The following is a 14,764-nucleotide window of genomic DNA, read 5'->3' on the forward strand; positions in this document are numbered from 1 at the left end:
TGGATGCCTCTTCCAATTAATACGTCAATGTATCATTATGGTTGTTGAATATATTTGTTTTCAAATCATGTCCTCTTTGTCATGCTAGCCTTTGTTTTGTCCCACACATCATTCCATGCTTATTAGGCTCTCTTGCTCTCATCCATGTCTTCCTATGACTAGTTGGTAGGTTTCCAGATCTTCATTCATCATTTGAACCAACAAGTGAAAATGAACCGTCAAAAGGAAAATAAAAAAATGAGAACTACAATGATGTATCAATGATATTTTTTATAACTATCCCCACCATTATGTAAGATAATTTTAGTTCTATACAAACCTAACATTTTAAGGTTTTAGATCTATAGCCAACCTAAGAAGTGGCAACAAGAATAGATCATGTAATATATGTACATTGAAGAACCATTGATTTCATAAATAAGTCCTCAGAATCCATTAGATCTTTCCATCAACAAGGGCCTCATGCACATCAACTTCTCAAGCATGTTCACACAGAGATCTATGGCCTGATGCCAGTTCCATCCAAAGGAGGTAGCTTCTACTACTGTCATGACCTTTTCTGTTGATTTCAGCAGATGGACGAAGTGCATTTTCTTAAACATCAATATGAATCTTTTCAACATGTCATGGATTACAAACATATGGCTGAGCTTCAAATGGGTCACAAGTTGAAGATACTCAGATTGGACAATGGTGGTGAGTATCTTAGCCCACTTCCAAGAGTATCGTCATGAAAAAGGCATCATCAAAGGGCTCACGGCTCCCTACACACCTCAGCTCAATGGCATCGCAGAAAGGAAGAATAGAACCACCAACAATTTCTCACGAGCTATGTTGACAGCTAGTTAGTTAGATTCAGTCCACACTCCTCCTTAACAAATGTGTCATGGATATAAGCCAGACATTTCTTGCTTCAGAGTTTTTGGGTGTCTTGCATCTGCTAAGGTACCTCATCACACTGCACTAAGTTTGATCCTCAAAGTTCACATGCCATTTTCATTGGATATCTTGATCATCGCTCTGGATACAAGCTCTGGGATTTGAGTACTTCAGGCATGCTTCTCAGCACTTACGTGATCTTCTTTGAATATATGTTTCTGGGTACTAGCAGTGATACTTCTCTTGAATTCCTTAGCAATTCAAGCCCCATAATTAGGCCCTGCCATCCACCACTTCCAAGAGTATCGTCATGAAAAAGGCATCATCAAAGGGCTCACGGCTCCCTACACACCTCAGCTCAATGGCATCGCAGAAAGGAAGAATAGAACCACCAACAATTTCTCACGAGCTATATTGACAGCTAGTTAGTTAGATTCAGTCCACACTCCTCCTTAACAAATGTGTCATGGATATAAGCCAGACATTTCTTGCTTCAGAGTTTTTGGGTGTCTTGCATCTGCTAAGGTACCTCATCACACTGCACTAAGTTTGATCCTCAAAGTTCACATGCCATTTTCATTGGATATCTTGATCATCGCTCTGGATACAAGCTCTGGGATTTGAGTACTTCAAGCATGCTTCTCAGCACTTACGTGATCTTCTTTGAATATATGTTTCTGGGTACTAGCAGTGATACTTCTCTTGAATTCCTTAGCAATTCAAGCCCCATAATTAGGCCCTGCCATCCAGTAATGCTCTTAATGATATTTGCCTTGTTGATCTCTCTACTTATCCAGTGGTCTCTTTCTCTAATGATGTTGATATACCTTCGGTTACAACCTCGCCAAATGTTGATGATACCATTAACTCTCAATCTACTCCATTTTCAAATCCTCTTCCTCCCTCTGACAATGCTCCTAACTCTCCTAACTCTTCTTCTGCTCCCCTATCAACACCTGTCTCCGCTATAGATCATCCTCATTCTGAAGATATGCCTCCTCTTGTTCTTTTTTATTTCTCTAATGTGTATCCTAATTTAGAAGATATTCCCAAGTCTACTACAAATACCCTTCCTCTCGTTTCAGAAGACCCTCTACCAAAATTATTAAGAATGCTCAATTCTACTATGTTGTAGAGGGCCGATGATTTCAGGCACATGCCTATTATTACAATGATCACAAGCATCTTGATCACACCAGTTTCCATGAAGTAATCCATGGTCCACAAGCTGTTAACTGGAAAGCTACCATGGATGAGGAGTATTCTTCTCTTCTTTGTAATTTGACTTGGGTCCTCACTCTGGGAAGAATGAAGAGGAATAGAGGAGGAAGACCATGAATGAACTTTTATGGGGCAAAAGACCACGAATGATTTTGCTTTGCAGCCAAGAATGAAGATGAAGAAGCACAACTAAAAAAGCAAGACATAATCAGTTATTGCGAGATATATGAGAACTGTTGAGTGAGAGAAAAAATTGCTGATTGACTTGATTTCAATGGTTGTGGTTGTCTATTATTATAAGGCCCTGACAGTCTGAATCTATTTTGAGAAATGTATCTTGGTACAATGGAGTGCAAAAGCGAGCTTAAAATGTTGTCATCGAGTAATTGACCGTTAAATTTTAAAGAGAAAAGGAAATGCTATAGTTCAAACATTGAAGAAAATCTTTAGCAGTAAGAAAAGGAAGACCAAACTGTCATTCGGGAGGAAGAGAGCCAGGTAAGTCTTGTGGAAAAACCAAATTAGCAACCAGAAGACAACGTAGTAGCTAATGTTATGTGCTCGTCACTCTAGCCACGTCTCTTTGTGTCCCAAGACTCTTATCAATGGCCAGGTAGAAGAAATTAGTGAGATGAGGGATCAGCATCGATGATGGAGAATTGGCATCGATGGCCAAGTGGAAAGAATAGCATTTAGAGCAAAAGATGGCAATGGCATGGCTTTTTCTCAAATTGTGATTTGCCATTTCTATCTATGGCCAAGTGGAAGAAATTGGTGATGAAGAATTAGCATCGATGGCCAGGCAAAGAGCATTGGCCATAGATAGCAATAGTGGTGGCCATCGATGCCAAGTTGAGCAGACAATGCTTGGCCTAGCAGAGATCTGCTTGGCCATCGATGTTGATTCTTCATCACCGATTCTGATTCATCACCAATTTCTTCCACCTAGCCATAGATAGCAATGGCAAATCACAATTTGAGAAAAAGCTGTTCACCATTGCCATCTTTTTCTCAAACTGCTATTTAAGAAAAAGATGACTATTTAAGAAAAAGATGGCAATTGCGATGGCTTTTTGTCAAATCACAATATGCCATTGCTATGGCATCCACATCAAACCCCAAGCAATGAGTCTACTTTGAAAGCCTTTCTTTACGAAGGCTCACCAACTCTAATGGAGACTAGAGAATTGTTTCATAGAGCTAAATCTGAAGGCATGCCGATTTTAAAAGGATGAGTATGTGATGCATTGCAATCGCCCTCACCGACTTCGACTTACATTACTCACACAAAGGAAAATCTTATGCATTGAAACATTTGGCATCAGAAGGAGACATCAAAGTGATTCTAAAATACCTCAACAAAGGCAATTTGTCCAAAGTGGAGTGGCTCGTCAAAGCAGTGGAAGAGGTCATAAAAAAGCTCCAAGTAACTCAACAGATTGAGCTCAAAGCTGCCAGCATTAGCACATCTTTGTTGATACTTTCATACGAATGCATCAAGCAAGTTGAGAGAGACATGGATAGCATTTATATATCTAATGTTAATAGCCTCCGGACCCATCTTCTTTCAAATCAGTGAAGTAATTTAGAATTTCCAACGTATACAAAATGATCAGTTTGCAACGAAAGCTACAAGCGATGCCGTCAAGATTTGTCAAAATGTTCTTTGTTGCAAGGGGATGCTTCACTCTATAGGTCACTCTGGCTATCAAAATAGGCCTTCCGAGGAATGTTTAAACCACTATTAGCGGCAGGCAAACAAGTCAAGAAGTTGTGTGAGAAAGGGTTAAAAAATTGTATGAGCACTTGGGATCCAAAAGGAGGCTCATGGTTGAGTGACGAGGAACTAGTTTAGTTTATCCAATAGCCAAAAACTGGTCATATGGAGGTTGTTGCTCAATAAAAGGGCAATATAAGGGATAATTGGCCAATGAACCAATTATATGTTGAAAAGGGAAACCTTAAGAGGCTTGTAAGTGAAGCAGGCAAAGATCTGTGTAAATTCTCTACGAAAGATTGAAAGCCATAGCAAGGCACTAGATTACAGCAATGGCCTACAAGAAATGGGGAAAAGATGCTACGAGAGATAGGATTTACACTTGGAAAGAAGAATCGTGGCAGTCTAGTCTACCATACCATATTTTTTATTTAGTTTGATGCTATGGAGGGTTCTAATTGGAAAACTACCCATGAAAATCAGAGTGGCTAAATGGAATCAAAGAATTTCACCCATTTGTGTATTCTGCAAGACTGTGGAGGAGAGTCCTTATCATGTGGTATAGGAATATCATGTTGTGAATCCTCTATGGAGAAGAGTCAATAAATAGTTTTTGCACAACCCTATATGATGGTTTTGCCAGGGCCAGTGCCTCCGTCGAATCTTTTTTAAATCTCTTGTTGTTGCATTTGTCTTTTGTATAATAGTACTGTGCAAATTTAGAAAAGCAACAACAAGAGATTTAAAAAAGATTCAACAGAGGCATTGGCCCTAGCAAAACGAGTCATAGAGGTGTACAAAAACGATGCTCGATTATGTATGAAGTTTGCCTCTCCCAGTTGCCACAAACCCAATTCTTTTACAATCTACCACATAGGTGGAGTCCCTAAAAGAGTGGTATGCTTTCTATAAGCTTCGGGCAGAAGAGGACTGTAAAAGGGGACATTGAGCATCTTGGCATCTTGGCTGCCCAAACAAAGGTGAGAGACTAAACAACATCAAGACTATTTTTTTGAAGTTGTGTTCCCACGATTCAACGTTGATCCAACTATTTCCTCTTCTGAGACAACTAGTAGGGGCATGCATGAATAAATACATAGCCAAAAAAATAGTCGAGGCAGGGCCAACAAGTGCAGATTCTTTAGACAAGTCTCAGGTAGATTTCTCCACCTAGTGGAATTGAGAGGGTCTATGGGGCATCTAAGAGTTCTGCACATGCAAGTATCTATTCTCAGCACAATAAATCTCAAGATACTAGGAGTTCTACATATGCAAGACACTAGGACTTCTTTCTTTATGGGTGTTACAATAACTTCATTTGTCAAGCAATTGATGATTTAAGTTGTTTTCAACACAAAACATAGGAGTTCTACATGTGAAGGACAACAGGATGTAAAAGTTTGTTTACAACTTCATTTGTCAAAGCTCAAATAATTAAATTGTCTTCAATGCAATAGATATGCGAGAGATGCCAAATAGTTAAAAGTTTGTAATTTCATTTGTCAAGCTAGTTGAATGATTAAATTGTTAAGCATTTGTCAAGCTATTCATGTGATTAAATTGTAAATATCTCTGCACTTTGAGCTCGCCATGTTGCTGAGATCAACTGTTGTCTCTTGCTCTTGTGCAATGTGTTAGTCTACAATCACGCAAAAAAAATGGCAAGAGAGCTTACACATCACAAAAAGAGTCTCCAACCAAGTCAGCACATCCAGCTCAATTCTTGCATGACGTTTTCCAAGCATTGTGTTATTTTGAAGAAGCAACTTGGTTTGCTACCCAGTCAAGCCCCCATGCTAGCCCATTAGGAGAATCATACTGCTCCTATGGTTAGGTAGGTATAGCTTTTCAAGAGAGAGTATGGCTTAAGTTTTATGGTTGGCTAATTAGGTCTCTTTGAGGGTTTTTGTACTACATATTTAAGAGAGCAAATGGTGTCAATATTTGGCTTTTGACTAGATTTTTAAATGGGCAACCTTTTCCTTAATTTTACAAAAGATTTGTGGATACCTCTAATGAAAATTATGTTTCCAGATTGTTAGCAACACAGTAGCTATAATAGGGCTGAGTGTGTATTTTGTGAGTAGAGGAAAAGGTAGTATACACTGTACACAAAATTCTCTCTTCAATTTGCCTTCAAAATGCATCAAACTACCCTCCCACATAGGAGTGCAACAATACTTTCAAATGTGAGGCCCATTAACGTATGATCAATTTACTCTTTGGTAAGCTTCAAGAAAGATGTTAGCATTTAATATCTTAGCATGTACTACTTGTCCAAAATACACATGTTTGGGATCATCTATGATTAAAATGTTTGTTTGTTCTAGATGTTTCTTTGTATGATTAGACTCTTTATTTTGTGCTTGGTATGTAGATCAATATAAATGGTTTTAATATAAATGTGCCAACATTATTAGTTGTATTTCATTTTTCTCTTGTTTGCCTCAATTTTAGGAGGGTAAATGTTAAATCCAATGGTCCAAGTAGCTATATTACTTGAGATCTTACCATGTCCCCACTTATCTAATACACATGTTTGGGATCATCTATGCTGAAAATGTCTTTTTGTCCTAGATGTGTTAGACTCATCATTTGGTTGCTAGCCTCTCTTGCTCTTATCCATGTCTTTCCTTTGGCTACTGGTAGGTTTGTAGATCTTCAGTCAATGTATGAACTTACCAGGCTCTTTTGCTCTCATCCATGTCTTTCCTATGACTAGTTGGCAGGTTTGTAGAATTTCTAGTCATTGTTTGGACCAACAAGTGAAAATGAACCGTCAAAAGGAAAATGAAAAAATGAGAACTACGATGATGTATCAATGATATTTGTTATGACTATCCCTACCATTGCGTACAATACTTTTATTTTTGCACAAGCCTAACATTTTAAGGTTTTGGATCTATAGCCAACCCAAGGAGTGATAACAAGTATAGATCATGTGATATATGTAAATTGAAGAACCATTGGTTTCAAAAATAAATCCTTAGTTTAAGAACATGGAACATGGAAATGTTCTTACTGAAAAATAGTTAGCTCAACTTAGGACCTATTCAAAATTTCATACTCATCCAACACTTCAATATTCCATAATAGTCCATTGATGCATATTGCATTGCACATGAGTAGCATGACCCGTCTCTGACAGTCTAGGGACACCTTGAAAGAAATCTAGATTTCTCGCTTTATCTATTGGAGAAACTTCTCCCAAGCCTGTGTCTCCATTCACGCAGTGATTGCATGCAATGTTATATCAAGCTCATTGAAACCTTTCTCGAGTTTTAGGGATGTTTCTTGGCATCATTGAAACTTTTCTTTTCTTTATTGGAACAAATCCCCCCTCCCCAATGTAAAGACACTCCCTTCTCTTCTGCTTAGCATGCTCACTATTGCTCGATTGATGAAATAGCTTTCTTCCAAGGAGGTGAACCTCATCACTGTCCCCAACTTCCTCAATACCAATTGATGTGAGATTTGATTATCATTCGCCCTTTCTAAAATTGGGTGATAGTGTCACATTTAGATGTCTATAAAGTTATCCTAGCTCCAACATGCCCTTGTGTTTCTCTTCTTAACATTCCAAGCTTGCTGGATTACCTTAGGAATGGCCCAAGTTTCCAAGTTTCTTGAACCAACTTTAATGAAAAGGCACAGCTACATGCCCCTCGATTGCAATTTTATATATATACTTAGAGAGGGGCGGGGAGGGAAGAATTTAAATAATTAGAGAGGAGGGGGGAAGGCGTAAGCTGCAAAAAAGGAAAGGTAGGCCATGGACTTGAACCTGTGAGTCTTGGCGACCGTGCGGAGTGGTACTCATAATGTGAGGCATGCCAAAGGGCTTTAAAAGCCATAGATGTGTGAGCAGCATCCATCCAATCAGTAAGTAGCAAAATGCGAGTAGTTCAGTAGCACATATGCTGGTGGTCGGGGACTAGAGCAACACATGGGTTACGTACCGGATCTCGAGGCAGACTGCACAATGCAAAGGGTGAGAGGCTGAGAGTATGAGGCATGGTGCACGGGGTAGAGAGCTCATAGCATGGCAAGCGTGTAGGCAAAGGGAAGTGAGCAGAGGTTAGTGGTGGTATAGAAGACTGTGGGAGGGTGGAAGCGAGTACACAATAGAGCTAGGGAGATTGTGAGGGTAGAGAGCTGGGTGGTGGTCTTTAAATAGTCAGGAAGGAAAAAATTAGAAGGGGAAAAAATTAATAATTAAGAAGAACAGATAGAGGCAAATTTTTGAAAAGGGAAATTTGGACATAGAGTTAGGGACTTTGGTACCACGACATCCAAATGGCATAGATTGCCATGGTTAGCCTTGACTTTATCTATGGGCTTGGAGACAAAATGGAATCGAAGGAGCTACTATGGTCGGGTGCGTAGATGGGCTATACACTTGGAACCATGGATGGATAGACTGCCACTATTTCAACATGCGTTGAGGCTCCATCCATTCTACTCATGTACACGTGGTGAAGTAGGTCATTAGAGAGGATCCATTGTAGCTCCACATATACACAATGTCGCTAGAAACTCTTGGGATTTTGGTAAAACAACACTTCTATAAAGATCATTGCTTATAGATCTCGAAGAAGGGGTCTATTGGACCACCAAGCTACACTCAAAAAGTTGAGATATTTGATTGCATAGGCGTATTCTAGTACTCAATGGAAGAGTGAAAGAGTGGAGTATGAGAAATTTATCTTATTGGATGAGTGAGAGTGATGAGAAAGATCTAGAAGATAAGGATGAGTTATGCAGAGATAAGGATGAGGTGGGCAGAAGATAAGGATGAGTTATGCAAAGATAAGTATGAGGTGGGATAAGGTAGACACTGGCATGATGATGTGTAAAGGTGACCTTGAGGCTATCTATATATCAACCCTCCCATTGCATGATTGATCTGACATTGCAATAGATTGCTTTGAGTGTGCTTATATTATGTCTTGTATGGTTCAATTGTCCTTCGATATTACATTGTTCTTGTAATGCTGGGATTTGTGGTGATTGATGCTCGTATTTTATCATGATATCAAAGCTTTGGTTATCTAGGTAGATTAGTGTCTTTGATTAGGGAGAGTAGGTGAGATTATTCCCACTCAAAATCTCATTAGGGAGAATAGGTGAGATTATTCCCACATGCTAATTGATTTGAGGTTTCTTCAAGCTACCCATGGTGGAGGAAGCAAGTGCAGATTCCGTTTAATCTAAGACTATTATAATGGAAGAAAAGTTGGTGCAAAGAAAGGCCTCAACTACTACACAAGTCTCCAACAACATAGGATGGCAAACAACTAAAGGACAGATGGATTCACAGTAATTGCATGCTCAACTAGGTAGCGACTTATGACAACTATGCCTATTGACACAATTAAGCAATTAACAAGCATTTGACTAAAGAATCTATGCAACTTCAACATCATTAAGCATATCATCGACCACAATAGACTGGATGCATGATGAGTCCTCCATCATCATAGTGTTGAAGCTCCCAAAAATCTCAACGCTACATGACGACAACCTTCTTAAACCCATCTCTATTCCCATAGTCTTGTAGTGAGTTTTCTTTACTCTTCAACCTAGGCCACATGGCTGATTTGCCATGTGATAAATAGGGTTAATGTAAAGGCTATGGTTAAGTCAAAGTTTAAGAATTTGACATGCTAATTCTTAAACTTTGACTTTTCGATAAGAATTTGGCATGCAGATCTCTTATCCAAATTACCACATCATCAGCTTATCCACAAGACACACTAGTAGTAGTAGCCTCATTATCATTATAGTCTAATCAACATGCCATATCAGCATGTATCATCGATATTGCTAGGCACAAGTTTGTAAAGAGCATGTGAGCTCAAATAGCCACGTCACCCACATGCCACATCATATTTTTGGACAAGGTTCTCAAATTTTAGTTGAGCCTAAATTTTGATCCATAAGGAATTTTATAGTGATGTAAAAAGAACTGATCAATAGCTCATGCTCTATCTATTGAGCACATTAGATCTAAAAGTCAAATTCATATAATTCTCATCATGTATCACCATCCATTGATCGTTTATTCTAAAATCAAGAATGTAATAGCTACTATTGGCACCATATGATGTATCCAGGGGAGCTAAAGATCATGCATCCATGTTACATCACAACTTATAAGTTGATAGGGGTCTCACGGGGTTAAATTCATCAATGAAATTAACACTACATCCATGATGACAATGGACATGATAATGACCAACATAGCTTAAAAGGGGGGGGGGGTCTTGAGATATTTGATGCATAAGCATATTGTATGTAATCAGTGGAAGAGTGGTAGTATGAGAGAATTATCTTATTGGATCAGAGTGATGAGAAAGATCGAGAAGATAAGGATGAGGTGAGATAAGGTGGACAAGTGGCATGATAATGTGTAAAGCTGAGCTTGAGCTATCTATCTATATACACATATATATAGCTTCCCATGTATGATTGGTATAACATTGTCCAATGTACTATGAGATCTGTGGATGACATCGCTATTCTTTTAAGAGTGGTTTTGACCCTCTCAGAATCTTGGAACATTCTAATCAATGACACATGGATGTTTTCCTCCTTAAGGCCCAAAGGCATAGGGATAAGCTCATACGAGCACAAACAAAATAGGAGAGACCATCAAAGCCTAGGATGATCACATGCTTTTTCTTTGGTGACCTAAGCAAAGGGATGGCAACGGACTAGCATTGTAGAGACCCAAAGTGCACTTGATACACTGGACCTTGAGTGGACAATCACATGAGGGCTTTAGACATCTCCCCTCTACCCTTTGACAAACCAAGGGAGTGACTATTGCAATTTCCAAACAATGAGCTTCCTCTTGGAGGCTAAAAAGGAGAGGGAGGGACTTGGATAGTTTTTTCATGTTGAGCAATAGTAGCAACCTATCATCGCTCTTCTTTCTCAATGACACTACTAGTAATCTATCATCGCTCTTCTTTCTTAATGACACTAACCTTCACTAGATTCATAGCCATTGTCAAAAAAGCTCATCTTATCTAGCTTAAGCCAATCAGTGGAGTTGGTCCCATAGATAATATGCACTAGTCCATTCATTTGGATAGATAGCTGATTTGTTAATGGAAAAATAGGGGCCTCCCATCATTGTGTGTTCCATTTGGGTTCTCTCTCTCAAGTGATAGTGCAATGGATTTTTTTTCTTCTCTCAAATACTAGCCTTGGGTTGGGTGCCCATTTTCAGTGGCCCCACACCTTAGCTTTTATTGTATCTAGTTTGTTAAAGTCTCTACACCCTTGGGGTTTCTTCATAAACGTTAATAAGCTCTCTCTTTCTCTCTCTCTCATGAAATATAAGTTCCAGATTAAAATTCTTTATTTAAAAGGATACCAAAGCCAATCTAGCTTTTTTTGGGACAAAGTCATCTTTTGATTTATTATTTAGAAAAAGACAAGAAAAACCATGTTAGTGGTATAGCGTTTATTTTGAGACTATAAAAATACTATAGTATTTGAAAATAGCTTCAAAACTTACTTATAGAAAACAAGCGTGCATATTGAACATAGGCTACATCACTTCCTACCCTATGTGTATGCAATCTAGTCAGAACTTCTTTCATGCTAATGCATTCATTAGGATCATTTTCCATCAAGCTATTTTTTGAGTTGGTAGTATAAGAGTAACAATTGTGACTCTAGAGCATAAAGATCTTGTGTAGTAGCATTGAAGTTAATCAAAGACCTAGATATTTACTCAAACAACCAAACTATGACATAATTATTTGTAGTTTTCGACCATGTGTTAGCTATAAAAAGTTGTCCAGCAACTCTTTGCAAACTAAGGGAATTTTTTGAATGACTCTCTGTTACATTTAAGGACTTTCCCCAATCATTGATTCCTCCTCGCACATATTTACCATTATTTGTAAAGTCTAGCATGAGTTGGATGCATTTAAATCATTGTGTGTGAAATGATGTGAATGTACTTTTTTCAATGTACTCAAACCACTATAGCAATATGTAATGATTGTTGATAGAATAGCCATTCTCATAGACTTATAATAGGAGGCCTCCAATCCATTTGGGGTCATTCCATTGACAGTAGTTCTTATCCAATTTGAATATGTACCAAAGGGAGGAGGAAGAAACATTAACATATCATGGATACTTCTTGGGTATAAGCACACTATGGTGTATGTACTATTGGCAAGAATATAGTAGTATTCTAATAGTACACTTGAGGTAGAAGTCCAACTAATTCATGCACCAATCTCATGAATACACACAAGACATCTTTTCAAATACTTTCAAATCCAAATCTATTTGTTTGAAGGGTAAACTCGATGTGCATTCTGAATTTCTGATGGCGATTCAAGCTCTCTCTCTCTCTCTCTCTCCCCCCCCCCCTTTATTCTTTGACTTTTCCTCCATTCCATTTGCCTGCACTATTTCATTGGACTGAACTTTAACTTTAACTTTGTTTGTAAATTATAGAAACTAACATGTCTCCAAAGAGATAAACTCTCTCACCAAGAAAGCTTGCGACATCTCTCCCACTAGAAAATCCAAATCAAAGCTTGAGATCCTCAAACATCTCCCATGTCTGCACTTCTGATCACAAAATGACAATTGTAGATGGCTGACCTCTAGGTGCAAGACAAATTAGAAAACCACATGACCGATTCTAATTTGCTAACATACAAGCATGGCCACTTTTATTTCTCTTGGCTTCAACCCAATGTGAATTGCATGTGCAGAAGCAAGCTTCTTAGTTTCCAGCACGTCTAAATCGGCCCTTATTCTGGGAGGGGGGCTAAAAAGCGATGGTTAGGAGGTGGATTGGAGGAAATGCATAGGGGCAAGGGTGATTGAGGGACTTTACAGATTTAGTAGGTTCATGCCCATAAGAACTCCAACGAACCAATGATAACAATGGTGGGCAACAATCGCTTTACGCCCTACTCGTCCCACTGTAGAGATGATGTGGCTACCAGATCAAGCCTACCATCTATCCATCGATGGGCAACTCTAGATAAATGAGCCACAAATTTTCCTTTCTGCCAAGTAGCATTGATTTTTTTGGTTCTATTTTTGTTGCATTTGTGATGGCTATGATCTTCGTCCTTGCATCTACCTCTTTTATCACCGTCGGGCAAAGGGCCAAACTGCCCATCTTATTTTTAAAGTGCCCAACTATGGGCACTCGTTGGGCACCTTCTAGGGGCCTGTTTCTTTGCAACCCATATGCAGGTATTCGGGTGTAGGTGTGGACTTCACTTTTGCTTCACGCCAAGCTTGGTTGGCGACAACTGTAGCATTGGAGTGCCCGATTGAGTTCAATGATTAGTGTTGGACTTGTTCGGCCATTGGGTATTGTCTGTAGGGGCACTCTGCCCAACCAATGTGCTGCTTGAGCTTGCATCTCTTCAAACCATGCAACTCCGAATGCAAGCCAAGCGTCCGGCCGAAATGGCTCTCGACGCTCTCCGCATTGAGGCTCTAAGCGAGGTGCCCAAAATGGGCAACGAAGCATGCCGCTCCGTGGGAACATGCCTAGGAGTCTATAAAAACCCTTAAGGGAACGGCAAAGGTTTGAGGGGAGCATGGAAAAGAGGCGGGAAATTCAAATTCAAATTTGAGATAAAGAGAGGCAAAACGTGAACTTTCTTATCGTCTTCCTGTTGCCTTTGCCTCTCTGTGTGTGTCTGTCTGTGGAGCTTTTCTTGCTCGAATTGCTTGTCTGTGGAGCTTTCCCTCGATTTGCTTAAGCTCTGTCCTCCCACCATGACTACTTCTGGTGCCTTCGGTCGTGGCAGGAAAAAGGGCTCCAAATCCGTCTCCAAATCTCTCAAAGCTGGCCTCCAGTTCCCCGTCAGTCGTATCGCTCGCTTTCTCAAAGCTGGCCGCTACGCTCAGCGCCTCGGAGCCGGTGCCCCCGTCTACATGGCTGCTGTCCTCGAATACCTCGCTGCTGAGGTCCGCCCCCCATGCTCCTGCTTCCTCTTGACTTTCCTTCGGGGCTTTCCGAGCGTTTTTCCTTTCCTGGCCTGTTCTTGCTTTGCTTCTGGATCTGAGACTTGGTTGTATATTGCGTTGCAGGTGCTTGAACTTGCAGGCAATGCCGCTCGCGACAACAAGAAACGGCGGATCATACCCAGACACATTCAGCTTGCTGTACGGAATGACGAAGAGTTGGGAAAGCTTCTTGCTTCGGTCACAATAGCCAACGGTGGTGTGCTACCGAATATCCATGCTGTGCTGCTGCCCAAGAAAGTCCCGAAAACCAAGGGTGAAGCTGGCAGTCAATCCCAGGAATTTTAAGTGTGCCCGATGATTTTTGTTAAAACGAGTCAGTAGCTTGTTGCTGGGCCTGTCGAGCCTTAATATAGCTCTGCTAACAAGGAAGTTCTTTGTAAAATTTTGTCGATAACGAAGATAACGCACTCGCCAACAAGTTTGTTCTTTGTTGCTAGGCATGTCGAGCTTTAATATAGCTCTGCTAACAAGGATTGTAAAGTTTTGTTGATTATTAAGATTGCTCACTCGTTAGCGAGTGAGTTGGCGGTCTTAAAGCATGTACATGTTTCTTCTCTGTATTTCTATGGAGCTCTTGTGAGTAAACCATGCTATTTCCAAACTTAAGCTTTACATGTCCATTTATTTGTGACAGCCAGTGCATGTGGATCATGTTTCAATTAAATCCGAATGCAGGCCTTACTAAGCTGCCGAGTAACTAGTATAACTGCTGAACAAACAGAAGCAATATTCAATCGATCACCCATAGAAATTCATCACTTAATTTCTGGCGTAATATGTGTAGCTTTAGATTATCAACGGCGCCAGGCTTAAGAGATCGACATCTACGTCATTAAAGTCGTAGGATTTTTATAAGCGCCTTTGTATCGTCACGCTTGTGTAGTTTTGATTTCTATTGCCAAGTGGTTTGGATTGGAA

The 14,764-nt window shown here is 39.8% G+C and overlaps 1 protein-coding gene across 1 annotated transcript; it reads left to right on the forward strand.

Moving 5' to 3' along the window:
• The first annotated feature begins 13,456 nt into the window (after positions 1 to 13,456).
• Positions 13,457 to 14,399, forward strand: LOC147899929 (histone H2AX-like). The gene is made up of 2 exons (XM_087377270.1): positions 13,457 to 13,786; positions 13,910 to 14,399. Exons 1-2 carry the CDS (start codon positions 13,595 to 13,597, stop codon positions 14,129 to 14,131), a joined length of 414 nt encoding a protein of 137 aa, XP_087233396.1. The 5' UTR covers positions 13,457 to 13,594; the 3' UTR covers positions 14,132 to 14,399.
• The last annotated feature ends 365 nt before the right edge of the window (positions 14,400 to 14,764 follow it).

This window comes from Dipteris shenzhenensis, chromosome 7 (assembly GCF_047967505.1).
Source record: "Dipteris shenzhenensis isolate YYH24624 ecotype China chromosome 7, Dip_SZ_1.0, whole genome shotgun sequence".
Lineage (NCBI taxonomy): Eukaryota > Viridiplantae > Streptophyta > Polypodiopsida > Gleicheniales > Dipteridaceae > Dipteris > Dipteris shenzhenensis.